This window comes from Psammomys obesus, unplaced genomic scaffold, assembly GCF_907164565.1.
Source record: "Psammomys obesus unplaced genomic scaffold, mPsaObe1.curated_primary_1811, whole genome shotgun sequence".
NCBI lineage: Eukaryota > Metazoa > Chordata > Mammalia > Rodentia > Muridae > Psammomys > Psammomys obesus.
Window position 1 is genome coordinate 2,466,533 of NW_026586662.1, and position 13,047 is coordinate 2,479,579.

Here is a 13,047-nt window from a genome sequence, read left to right on the forward strand (position 1 = left end):
CCAGTTTTACTCTCTGATGCTTTCAATCCTCCCTTCCCTACTTCTTACTCTTCTAATATCTGGGGACATCAACAAAAATTAGCTGACTATCACTTTCTTGATATGGCAAGGATGTCAGGAGGAGAATTCAAATCATACAAACCAAACTCATTTCATCAAAACATGTAACCACAATCAGAACCAGATCCATTTTCCTCCCTTGCTCAAGCCAATGTAGACCTGTATGAATGTCTGTCCTACTTACTTCACAAAGTCCAATATTTACCAGATCTTTCATACCCTCTTGGGGGGGAGGATATGAGAGGAGAGAGAGAGAAAGTTCAACCCACACCAATTTCAAGTGAGAAAATTGATGCTCAAGTACTGGAGGAAGAAAAAAGTGGTGGTCAAGTACTATCCCTAACTTGATGGCTGCTGTCCACTGGAGTCTCCTTTTACTTCCTATTGGGCTGCTCACTGACTTTGCTAATCATAGCATGCCATACCTTAATGCCAGAACTAAGGCCTTAACTAAGTTTCCTGTGGCCACAGTGTATTATTGATCTAAAATATCACGTAACACCAAGGAGGCTTTGACCCAGCAAGTCATCTGAAAACTCGGCACTTAAAATTAGCAGAAAGACAAAAAAAAAAAAAAAAGAAAAAAGAAAAAAAAAGACCTCATAGACCTTAACCCCCACCCCCGGTAAAACTTCACATTCCAGTGTAAAGACAAGAGCTACAGGAATTTAAAGCCATCATTTAAACTGTAAGAGCAATAACTTCTACTACTTCGCCCTTAATTGCCCAATTTGCCTAATGCCGAGATCTGACAGAAATGAACAGCACCTAATAGAGGACACAAAGTCGCTCACTCATACAGATTCACACACACACACACACACACACACACACACACACACATAAACACATACACAGTCATATAAACACAAACACAAACAATGGGCCATCACACGGAAACACACACACACCACAAGGCCCTCCTACTACCTCAATTAAATCTCTAATAATTATTTTTGCAGTTAATTACTGCATACTTCCCTAATGCTACTGCAAAACAATGATTGATCTCACAGCACACATGTGATGTCAAAACAAATCCAACATCCTTTAGTTCAGAAGACCACAAAAAATTAGCTTGCTTTACTTGAGCTCATTTACTTTGTTCCTTGGAAGTTGCAGCCGTTAAAGGAGGACGCTACCAAAAACAAAACAAAACAGCACTGTGTCTAAACCATACCATGTCAAGCATTACCTTTAATGCCCCTCTCCCAGGCTCCTTCACAGCAGAAACTTTAGCAACCATCCCATGTGGGAGCCACAAATTGCCTGTTGGCTTCTGGTGAAATATTTAAGCGTCTTCCTCTGGCCCGTGCTACACAGTACTAAGACATCAACTGCTCGCTACATACTGGGCCACTCTGGAGACAAAGTCTCCCCCTGGCCCAGCCTGTGATCCTCCTCACCTAGCTTGCTCCCTGGGCTGTGAACCATTAAACAGCACTCTTCACACTCAGCAATGATGTCGACCTCCCTGTCATCACAGAAATATCATACAGAATACAACCAAACTTGGCTGTGCTGGCGTGTCTGACCAACAGGAGGAAGAGACTTGTCCAGTGGGCTGGCTGTTGCAGTATTGTACGATGTCAGCTGTCTCCCACCTCCACTGGAAACTTGGAATCCTATAAGATGATCTGGGTGCTTTTTAAAAGGGCAGCCTGTAAGCTTGGCTGATGCCAAAGTCACCCTGTCATGGGATGATTCTCTCTACTGAGCTGTTGCCATCCAATCTCAGTCAACATGCCATGGCGAGCAACTGTCTCCAAAACTGCTAAGCTCCATGCAGTCATCCTGGCTGAGAAGATGCTTGTGCAGCAGCTAGGCCAGTGTTCATATCCTAACAGATCACTGGGGTAGTACCAATGATCCAGCCAATGAATCACCAACAGCAACTCTTCTTTATTCTAGCTCTCCCTCTTTGGAGCGAAATTTGGGGATTTCTTAAGGATTTACGGGACACACTCCTATGCACTTATTAAGGCTGAAAGAGGTCTACAGACATCACTTATAACCCCTTCTGAGTCCCTAACCTTTCAAATGGTGGCCAAGATCACATTTCTCTCAGCTTTCCAACCATGGTTCCTAGAGAAGGCAGTCAGTGCTGTTTTTACCACTGGCCTGGTACCTCAAGCGTCACAGATCACAATAAAGCTTTTATTTAAACAAGTCCCAAATTAACTAAATGAGACCTGGTGTGTTTCAGTCATCAATCAAGCATCACTGGTAAGTCCTAGCAGTTCAGATCCGTTTGTGATGTCCATGCGAGCCTCGGCTGTCCTCCTCCCACATGATGAGGAAAACGGCAACACTTCAAAGCCTTTGCTCATTCTCTTTGCCGATGCTGCTCCCTGCGGTCCTTTTTCTTCCACCCATCATCTGAGGTTGCCTCTTCTTGAAAGTAACCTTAAACGATAACTTGCCCAGGAACCCTTTCCAGATTGTCCCAGCCAGCCAAAGTTTCTCCTTATTTGGAACTCCTATCACAGTGTGAGCCTCCAGCAACACTCATCTCCCACTCTATAGCAAAACTATTCATATTATGCCGTTCCAAAACCTCAAGTGATGAACATTCATCCTAGAGACAGACCTCCAACCCCCGCCAAGTTAAAAAACAAAAAAACAAAAAACAAAAAACAACTTGCTGTTTAAATCCCATTCCTGATACCTAGACATAAGGCAGTGAATCACCATCCTCTCTCAGCCTGTTTCCCCTTCAGAGGGCTTTGCTGAAAGTCTGTCTTACAGGAAACGCTCAGTAAAATGTTCATTGTTATCATTACGGTGCCTCACTAGTAGGTAGGAAACAACTGTTATGTCAGAAGCTCATTTTTAAAACGCTACCCCAACAATGGTGCCTGACACTCAGAAAGCATTTAATAAATATTTGCTGAATAGCCTGAAGAAATGATTCATGGAGCCTCATTGAGATTTTAAAGCAAATAAATTTGAAGATCAATACACATTTCAAACAATTGCTTGGAGTTTAAATGATCAGATACACACGTAACATCTAAAATGAAAGCAGAGGGCAGGCAAGGACACTGCTTGCCCTGAAAACTACTTCCTAACATGGAAAAGGTCAATTAACTTTGTACATGGTTCTACCTGCCTCCTCCCTGCCTCTCTTCCAATCCCTCCTTCCCCTCCCTGTCTTATTCTAAGCGATCTGCCTGCTAACTGTATTGCTTTCATGAAGAAAACAGACATTCTCAGGTTTAAAACTGCAACTAGTTAGTTTTCTTCTTCAAGATCCTGTCCACAGAATATTTTATTGCTCTGTAAAATTTGAAATAAAACCCTTTGGACAAGTGAACTCTTTTTAAACAGGCAGCAACATTACTTTCAGAGCTTAAAGGTAGTCATTCTCCTTCAAGCAGCTGCAGAAACACAGTCAGGCATGACAATGCTCCTTAGATTAACTCACAAGATATATACTATGTATGAAGTACCCTAAAACCAGCTCCCAAAACATATTGTAGGGATAACGGCAATGATTACATGCAAATTACATGTGTAAAATACATGTGACATGAAGAAAAATCTGTTTATCTCGATATTAAAACTTTACCCCCTTGATAACAGGATCAAACACTGTGTATCCCTGAATCCTGGAGTTTTGAATATTTATAAATTGTATTTTATTTATATTAAACTATCATATTTTATATTTATAATATTAAATTATGATTTACAATGCTACAAATTATATTTTATATCATGCTAAGTTATTACAATTTAAAGTATAAGACAATTCAAATAGGTATTTTAAATGCTTTATAGCCACGTTTTAGATCTATATGAAAGTCACAGAACATATCTGAATGAAAAGTCAAGTCTTCTTTGAAGCTCACTGCGACCTCACTCTCACACTGGAGACTGTCCACGAAGGACGTGTTTGTAAACTGACCCGCCTCACGTCATTTTCCTCCGAGTACAAATAGTGACTTTGAAATATCATGTATCGCAGCTGTCTAATAAAGCAAGCCTAATTTCCTACAGGACACAGTCAAAGGGGCCAATTGAAGTCCTTTCAAAATCCACGTAGGTGACAGACCTTTTGCAGTCTGTGGCATGTGCACCACAACGAAAGACAGTTGGGGTTCCCATCTGTGGGGCTGCCTGCAGACGGCAAACCTGCGCAGCAACAGGGCTGGCACAGCCTGTCAGTACACAGACTTTAATACGGTGAGAATGCTTTGCATTGCCGGAGCTTCCCTGTTTGCTTCCAAACCCTGGAAGCACGGTAACACACACCTGGCAAAGGCACAGCCAGGGGAGCAGAGCACCAACAATGCAAAACGGACTGTTTCACCTGGTGAGGAACTTTGTGGCCACGAACTCGGCCTAATGCATCTTTCATTTCTTACCAGCTAAACTAATTCCCCTTCAAGATGGAATTATACACATTATTTCAGAGTTTCTATCTTTCCAATCCAAGTATCACCAGGGAGTTTCCAAAATATTTCCCATTATAGAGGTGAATAGGTATATAAGAAAATGCTGTGATAAAATCCATCATTTTATATAATTTCTAAATAATTTAATTGCAAAACTATTTCCTATCATGCTATAGACACAGAGACATTTTATAATTACAACCATCAGAATATTATTTCAAAAACACTGGCAAATGTCAAGGGACCTGAAGCATGGTACCTGTTACTAATCTCAAAGTAATCGGAGGGAAATTGAAACACTCAAAAAGCAGTACAAGTGTACCAAGGAAATTGGCCTCTTAAAATCTGGACACGGAAATTTCCAAGATAGATAATTAGCAATACTGCCATTTGTCGATCAGGATGGGAGATGGGTAGCTTAGAATTCTAGCATCTAGAATGGCTGGAATTATGCTATGGTTAAATCATTTTTTCATCTGTAGAATGGAACACTTGCCTTACATGTATACAAGCCATTCCGAGTTTGGACACTAACAATTTGTGCACCTGTAAATAAATAAATATATGTACATATGTATATCATACATGTATATAATATACAGTTTTAAATCTAGGATTTTTTAAACCTATGACAATGACCGACTTGCTAAAATGTTCTAAGGTAAAACACAAAACTTGAAGAGCCTGCCTTTCTGAATCCAATCTCCAAGAAGAATAAAAAGGTATGGAAACCCGCAAGAAGCCATTTCCTCACCTGAAAGGAGAGGAGAGTCCAGGACAGTTCAGGGCTGCTTGGCTACCCATGTCTACCACAGCTCTGCCCGGCTGCTGAAACCTTTCAGAAAGGGATTAGTAAAGAGTTTTCATATGTCATCAACAATCCCCCAACCTGCTCTAATGAGAGTCTGACTTCATGAAGGTGCTCTGAAGGCTGGATTGTGGAGGGGATTTCAGAGCAGGGAGGAAGCATGTGTTTAACTCTCAGGTCCTCATGGTATCTGTTACTGAAGTCTTTGGAGAAAAGTCAATGCAGGGATGACATGAAGGATGAACCCCAGGAAAACTTGAGAAGCTTCTAGCATCTTCCACCATGTAAGCTCAGCACTAGAACCCCAGGCCCAAGAGAACAGAGGGTAAGCCTAAGGAAGACTGGAGCCTCCTGTCACAGCCACCTTTAAAACATGAAACAAGTGTTAAGTGACATTTTAATTGAGCACTGCAGTGAGCATTATTCACATCCACTGTCAATCATGACATTTCGTCAGAACTTACTCACTTTGAGCCGCTCATGTATTTCCACCCAGCCTTCCCGTTCATCTTTTAGTGTGGAACTTTTCTTCCTTAAAATAAATTAAGAAAAAAGAAAAAGAAATCAACCCATCAAATGTGTTTCAAAGTCTCCCTGTTTCCTAAGAGAAACCTTATAGATCACCAATGAATTGCGCTCAGGGCAGCCGAACTGACAATAAGAATTAATGTTGAAGAGTGAGTGTCCTACATAGGAATTTAATAGATATTCAATAATAGCTTTTCAAATCAGAAGATTTAAAAAAATGAATTTCTCTAGCTTTCTCCAAATGAAATTTGTTAAGGATATAAAGATGTCTGCTGAGCACTTGAACACTTCACCTCTGCAATAAAGCATAATAGCAAGCAAAATTTAGTTTTAAAATGGAGTTCTGTAGGTTTCTGAGAACCATGTATAACGGTAAAGAGCAGTATTCATAGCAAGTATAATTGTTTGTTTTCAATAAAGTCACTGTTGTTTACATTTCATATATTCTACCACTCTCATGGGTGTTTATAGAACACCTGTCTTCCAAAAAAGGTAGAACACCTATATTGCCCTAGACGTCATGTATTATCACAGTACAAACCAGGGCTCAAGTACATCAGCAGGCTCATGCAGAAGAGCAGGACAGTGGGGTGAGGGGAATGACAACCTTAAAACAGCCACCTCCTAGCGGGCATGAGGGTCATCTTCATCTAATCAGATTCATCACTGTTTTGGTTGCTGACAGAAAAAGAAAAAGAAAAAAATCAATGAAACTATGGAGTTCCTGAATCTTCAATAATGCTCAGTTTTGAACTGCTTGATTATTGGGTGGCAAAGAAATAACCCTTCTAAGACAGGTCCTATCAATACTGTGCAGTACCTACACATCCACCAACCTGTCACCACTAGTTCATTTCTATCATTTATCGGATGTTTTTACTAGTTTTGGAAGACTAGCATCTTCATTATTCTTTGAAAATAATGCCAGTCAGCCAGGTTATGGACTCCACATACACACATAACATGTTTAATGAAACACTCAGTATCACATATTTAGCCTTTACTCAGGTAATTATAGGATCACAAATGTTACCCATTAAGTAATGAATACTACTGGACAGAGTAAGCCACACAAACCATAAGATCTTAAAGCCCAGTGTTCATACTAGCCCATGTAACCAATTCTAAACCATGAATACATTCACATATTTTTGAAAACTCCTGAATTCAGCTGCAAGAAGTAATCTGCAAAGAGCTTTATAACTTAAGGTGAGAGCTGCTTTACTTAGATTTCAAACGTAAAGCATTGTAGACATGAACCACTTAAAAGGAAAACAGGTCCCGAAGCTTACTGAGGTAAGCGTCCTCCTATCTGAAGTTAGGGGATAATGGCTAAACTTACATTCCTTGAGTCAGTGGCCTGGAAACAGATCAATGAAATTTACTGTTCACTCTAAGTGGCAGATGAGGATGGGGGAGGGGTAGAGACGAGACAGGAGAATACAGCATGACAAGAGTATTAATGAAGAATTGCTTTAATTTATACCTAAATATGACTTATTCCTTATAAAGGTGTATACATTTATTTAGCACTCTGAGTTTAGCCTCTAAAAGAAAAACTCTCAAACTTTTAAATACTGAATATAAAAGAACCTGATAACTACTTATAACCCTTGTTTCTAGATACAAATATTTATCTCTGGTTATTCCTTTAAGTTTAAATGAAAGCACCTCAAAAAAAAAAAATACACTGTTCCACCTTGAAAATTTAAGAAAATATTCTCAAGATTCTCTGAGTTCTGATTTGTGAATTCTGAAAATAGTTTTTATTTGTGTTTTAAAATACTTTATTTCAGGATATTTTAAGATGCTTTACTTTCTCACATTTATTGCCACCAACACATGGCTCCCACTTGGCTCTGAAATTCCGTGGGACACCCTCATTCCGTTTTACCAGTGACTTAACAACTTCATTAGTCTAGACAAAGTGGCAGCTGTAGCACGCTTCTCATAAAGAACTCTTCGCACGATTACCAACCTCACAGTGCTCTTTTAAGTAACGCATCCTGAACACTATTAACTGGGGGACCTCTGATACTCAGGCCCTATAAATATTTTTATTCTATTTAGGCCCTAAAATAATCCGCATTTCAGAACCCTCTCCAGCCTATTACTATCAAGCCGCTGCTCCAGTGTGATCCTCAGATCTGCTAACTCACAGCCAAGACCACTCAACATCATTGCCTTTAATCTTCTTTGCAAAGTACCAAACGTGAACACACCACACTTCTTTTAAGACTCTTTATTGATTTTTTTTTAAACAATCCAATCTGTTGGATCCCAATGCAGCTTATAAAAAAACAAGACAAAACAAAACAAAACAAAAAAAACAAACAAACAAAAAAAAAAACCGAAACACCTTAGGACAGTTTCCTATAAACCGCAATCAAAAAGTAATTTAGTTTCTCAAAGAAGTTACCTGAAGTTGCAATTGTTTTTTTTAATAGGCAGAACAGTAAAATGTAAGCATGCTCTTGGATGCAGGTGCCCCTGTACACTACAGAGTTCTATGTAAGAGCTTGCTATGATCTGCAGGCATTTGGGGGATGCAATTATTTTTCTCCATAATTTAGGTGAGGATGAAACTCATATTTATGAATAAAGTACTTTTCTCAAAAAAAAAAAAAAATTGAGGCAGCTTCCGTTGAACGCTATCTGTGCTACACCTTGAGCTAAGAAAGAATCCATGTCCAGGCTGCAACTTGAGAGGAAAACGAAAAAAATCCCTCCCGCAGGCATCGAGGAGTAACGAAAAGGGCAAACAAACATTGTATGCACAGTTGTTCGTGTTTGTACATTAACAGAACACACCAGGAATTCTACATAACAAGGAAGCAAAATCCCTTCACTGCTTTCAAAGTCAATGGTGTCTTCTGTGCAGGGTGGAAGTGCAGCAAGCCTAGTAAAGAAAACAAAACAAAAACTTAAGTCTACACCTCATGCAGAACTGTTGTTGACCAGTCCCGTTTCTCAGACATCCGAGTTGGAACTCAGATTTGTTAGTCTGGGGTCCGCGTTGATTTCGTATCTGTAATGATACCCTTCCATGTGATCCCTGCAGGCGTCTCTGATGTTATGCATCCACTTTTTTATGCCTTTTCGGTTCAAATACAACACCAAGAGGAAAATAGCGCCTATCAGGGCTAAAACAATACCTAGGAAGACATAGGAAGTCTGCAGGGATGGGGGAAGGATAGCGTCACAGTCCAGGTCAGAGCTGTTCAGGTCCAAGAGGCCACGATTCCTCATTTTTTCCGGGAATGCGCAGGTGAGCCTGGCTTTATCAGGCACCACCTCTGTCTCTTTAAGCCAAGCCACCATGTCAGCCAGGTAGCAGTCGCAAACCCAGGGGTTGTTGTCTAGGAACACCCTGACGTGGGCCAGGCTTTGCCACTCAGTCAAGGTGGAGTTGTGAAGGACCTTGAGGGCATTGTCCTCCAAGTGGAGGCTTTCGAGGTGTGTCAGGTTGCGGAAAGACGCGTAGGTCAGGCTCACTAGGGAGTTGTTCCGAAGGTCCAGATGCCTTAGATTGGGCAGTTGGGCCAGTAAGTCCCGAGGCAGGAAGAGGAAGTGATTGCTGGCCAGCTCCAGGCGCCGCAGCCCTTGCAGGGTAAGGCCTGAGCTCAGGGCAGCGGCCACCATGCCCTCGAAGGCCACCATGCCCTCGAAGCTGCCGTTCTGCCGCTGATCCTCGGGGGGCACGATGTGGTTCAGGTGCAGCTCCATCAGGGGGCCGGGGGCCGAGACGCTGGCGTTGGCGCCCGCAAAGGCGAGGGCGCTGAGGTTGGTGAGGGGGTTGTGGCTGAGGTCGAGCAGGCGCAGGCCGGGCAGCTGCTCAAAGGCGCCCGCACACACCTCCTTCAGGTGGTTGCCGCTGAGGTTGAGCGTCGCCAGCTCGGCCAGCGGCGGCCGGCGGGCGAAGGCGCCGGGCGGCAGCGCGCTCAGCTGGTTGCCGGTGAGGAAGAGGTTGCGCACGTAGGGCGGCAGGTCGGCCGGCACCTCCGGCAGGTTGCGGTTCACGCACTTGACCGTGCGCGCCGCCTCGGAGCACTCGCACGCCGCCGGGCAGCGCTCGGCCGGGGGAGGCTGCGCAGACCCCGGGGCCAGGAAGGCTGCTGCCGGGGACGTGGGAGACGAGGATACCGAATTGCTGGGCGCCGACGCCGACACCCAACCCAGCAGCACCAGCGCCAGCCTCGCCAACCTCAGCCGCCCGTCCCCGGCCGAGGGGCCCCGGGAAGCCGCCCCAGGCATCGCGGTTCCCCCGGAGCTGGGACCGGTGCCCGCTCCCGAGACTCGACCGGTTGGGCCCGGGGGGATGGGGGTGGGGTTGGGGAGGAAGCGAGCCCGGCCGCAGGCGTCGGCTGCAAACTTTCCTCGCGTGGGAGCCGGGGAGGAGGAGACGCCGAAGCTGGAAGTTGGGCTCACCCCGGGGTCACCGGGCGTCCCCTTCCCGGAGAGGCTCCCCGCCTTTCCCTCCAAGCGAGTACGCACGGCGGGTTGCGACACAGGTCCGGGCGCTCCTCCTCCTCCTCCTCCTCCTCCTCCCGCCGCCGCCGCCGCAGGGGTGGCACCTCCTTGACTCTTTTGTTGGCGCCTCTCGCGGGGCAGGATCAGACGAGCGACCTGGGACGAGCGGGAGGGAAGGGTGAGGAGCGGCGACGGGCCGAGCCGAGGCGCCACGGGTACGAGACCAAGTGGCCCCTACGTTACCCGCCGGGCCCAAGCCTCCCGCGTGCGTCCTTCCCCCCCACCGAGGGACGCGGTCCCCACTCCCGAGCGCCAAGCCTGCCTCTTCCGGGCCCCGCGCCGTCCGGACCCGGGCCACCTCCCGCCCCGCTCCAGCCCCGATCGCGCTCCTCTCTCGCCTCGAACTTCGGCCGAGCAAACTTCTCCCTCCTCCCGGCGCCTCCAGCTTCCACCGCCCCGCGGGCCACCTGCCTTCCGGGGTCCCCGCCCCCGCCGCTCCTCCCCTCCCGAGTTGGGGCGAGAGAGAAGTTTCGGGTTACTCGGCTCCTCCGAGCTCCTTTTTCGCTTGGAGTGGGGGGAGAGCAGAGCCCCTGCAGCTGCTCGCCCACTCCCGAATCCCCTAGCCCGTGGCCCTCCATCCTCCGGACCCCCACAGGGTTCAGGCATCTCCAGGGAAAGGGATGGAACCCGCCAACAAAGCAGCCCCAGGACGGTGGGCGGGGTGGTGGCTGGACCCCCGCTCCCCTCACCACCCCTCAGGGAGAGGAGCCCCAGTCCCGCCTCCAGGTTCCTGACCCGGCCGCCGGGTCCCCCCACCGCTCACCCCCGCGCCTCCAAAGTCAACTCCGAGGGCCACCCGAGTCCCCGCGCCTTCCCGGTTCCCGCGGCGGGCGCCGGCTCTCCGCACACCCGAGCCTCCGGTCCAGCCTCCAAGGCTGGGAAAAACCAAGCCTGGGGGCGGGGAGGGCCGGGGCCGCGAGAGAGACCGAGGCTACCCGCAGCCCAACCCGGCTGCCCACGGCGGGAGCTTTAAGGAGGGGGACGAGGGCAACCTGGGCTGCGTGCCTCCCCCGGGCGGGGACAAACGAGCAGGGCGCCCGGGGGAGGCGAGGGATCCCCCTCCTGTTCCCCCTCCCCGGCATCCTTTGGTGGGTCCGTATTTTGCATAGCGTATTTACCTCGGGCAGAAGCCGAACCGCCGGCGGATCTCTCGGAATTCACGGCGCTCGGGGCACCGCCGGCTGCGACGAGAGGAACAGAAGCGTGACCCACATCAACGCCGAGCAGCAGCAGGGACGAGCGAGCTGCACACGCCGCGGCAGGCGCCCGGCTGGTGAGGGAGGTTCTACAAAGTCCCCTCTCTCGGCGTGGCTAGGTCAGGCTGGCAACTTCGGAGCGAGGGGTAGGTAGGTAGTTAATGACTTCCTACCTGTGACGCCCCCGCACGTCTTGGGTAGTTAGGAAACTTGCAAAGAGAGTCAACTTTAAAGTGGGGGGGAGGGTTGGTGGAAAGGACACTCATTCTTGATTCATTATGGGTGGTTGGTTTTTGTTTTTTTTGTTTTTTGTTTTTTTTTTTTTCCTTCCCCCTTCCTCTCAAAATTAAAACCAGAGGGAAGAAGACCGCTGCTAAAACACCCCAGAAACAAAGGCAAATAGCGAAGACGTGAGTCACCCGGAAAGCTCCCTCCACCAGATGCGATGCGTTGTGTCAGCACAAGTCACTTAGGCGCAGAGCGCTCGCGGCGGGAGGTGGGCGGGCTGACCTGGGAAAGAAGTTTGTCCCAAAGTCGGTTTCCCAGGGGGCGCTGGCAGGCGTCGGATGATGGATTAGGGAAAGGACTGGAATGCATTTATAGGACCAATGTCATTAAATCTGGGAGATTTGAAGTTCCAAACGCCCTGTCATTGCTCTCTCAAAAACTCTTATTTCCTCCAGTGAAATAATTTTTTCCCCAGTGTGAAAGGTGTGGGTTATTCCAGGCTTGTTCGTTATAGACAGAAAATGACAAGACAAACAGTATAATAAAAGGTCTATATAAACAGTATAATAAAAAGGGATCAAATTAATGATGCTGGTGATTGTTTCTGCAACATGCATCCTACTGTGGCAATCTAATTCTGAATCTATGGCTGATTCTTTCTGTGGAAAGATAGTCCGCACAACACCAGCCAAAATGGCCCGGGGGGTGGGGGTGGGGGGGAGCTGCAGAGCCCGGAGACTGCAGAGATTTGTGCAAAAAGACAGTTTCATTAATTTGCATCTTCACATTTATCTAAATCCCTTTCACTTATTTTTAAAAGTGTTTTGCAATATAAATGTGAAAAGCTTTGGAGGAAAAAACAAAAACAAAAAACGGACTCAGAAGCTTAAGTTGTGTGTGTGGCAATCATGAAGGTAGTTATATAAACCCATACTTGTGCTAAAACTCCTAAGACTATACCCCGAACAAGGCAATTTTATTGCCTAGTTTTTGTAGTAAAGTAAATGACAAGGGAAGAATTTTTCTGATCCTCTGGCATGGTCTTAAATCTGATTTCTGTCAAAAGAGCAAGTGCTCTGGTGCTCTGGATCTTTAAAATTTAGAAAAGTGCCACATATCCTCACCTGATCCTCAGAGCACCACAGAGGCAAGATACAGCAGCATTAGGACCATCGACCGGTGCTCTTTCTGTTCAGTTTTCCAAACTAACAAGCAAACAAAGCAAAAACAAAACAAAACAGCATGGCTGTGAGCTAGTATGACCTAGCATCAACTGTCTACTTCTACTTGCCTAGTC

The 13,047-nt window shown here is 46.3% G+C and overlaps 1 protein-coding gene across 1 annotated transcript; it reads right to left on the reverse strand.

Annotated features, from left to right (window-relative positions):
• Positions 1–8,023: 8,023 nt before the first annotated feature.
• Positions 8,024–10,161, reverse strand: Tpbg (trophoblast glycoprotein). Its single transcript, XM_055602550.1, has one exon. The coding sequence runs from the start codon at positions 10,048–10,050 to the stop codon at positions 8,767–8,769; it is 1,284 nt and encodes a 427-aa protein (XP_055458525.1). The 5' UTR covers positions 10,051–10,161; the 3' UTR covers positions 8,024–8,766.
• Between the last annotated feature and the right edge of the window lie 2,886 nt (positions 10,162–13,047).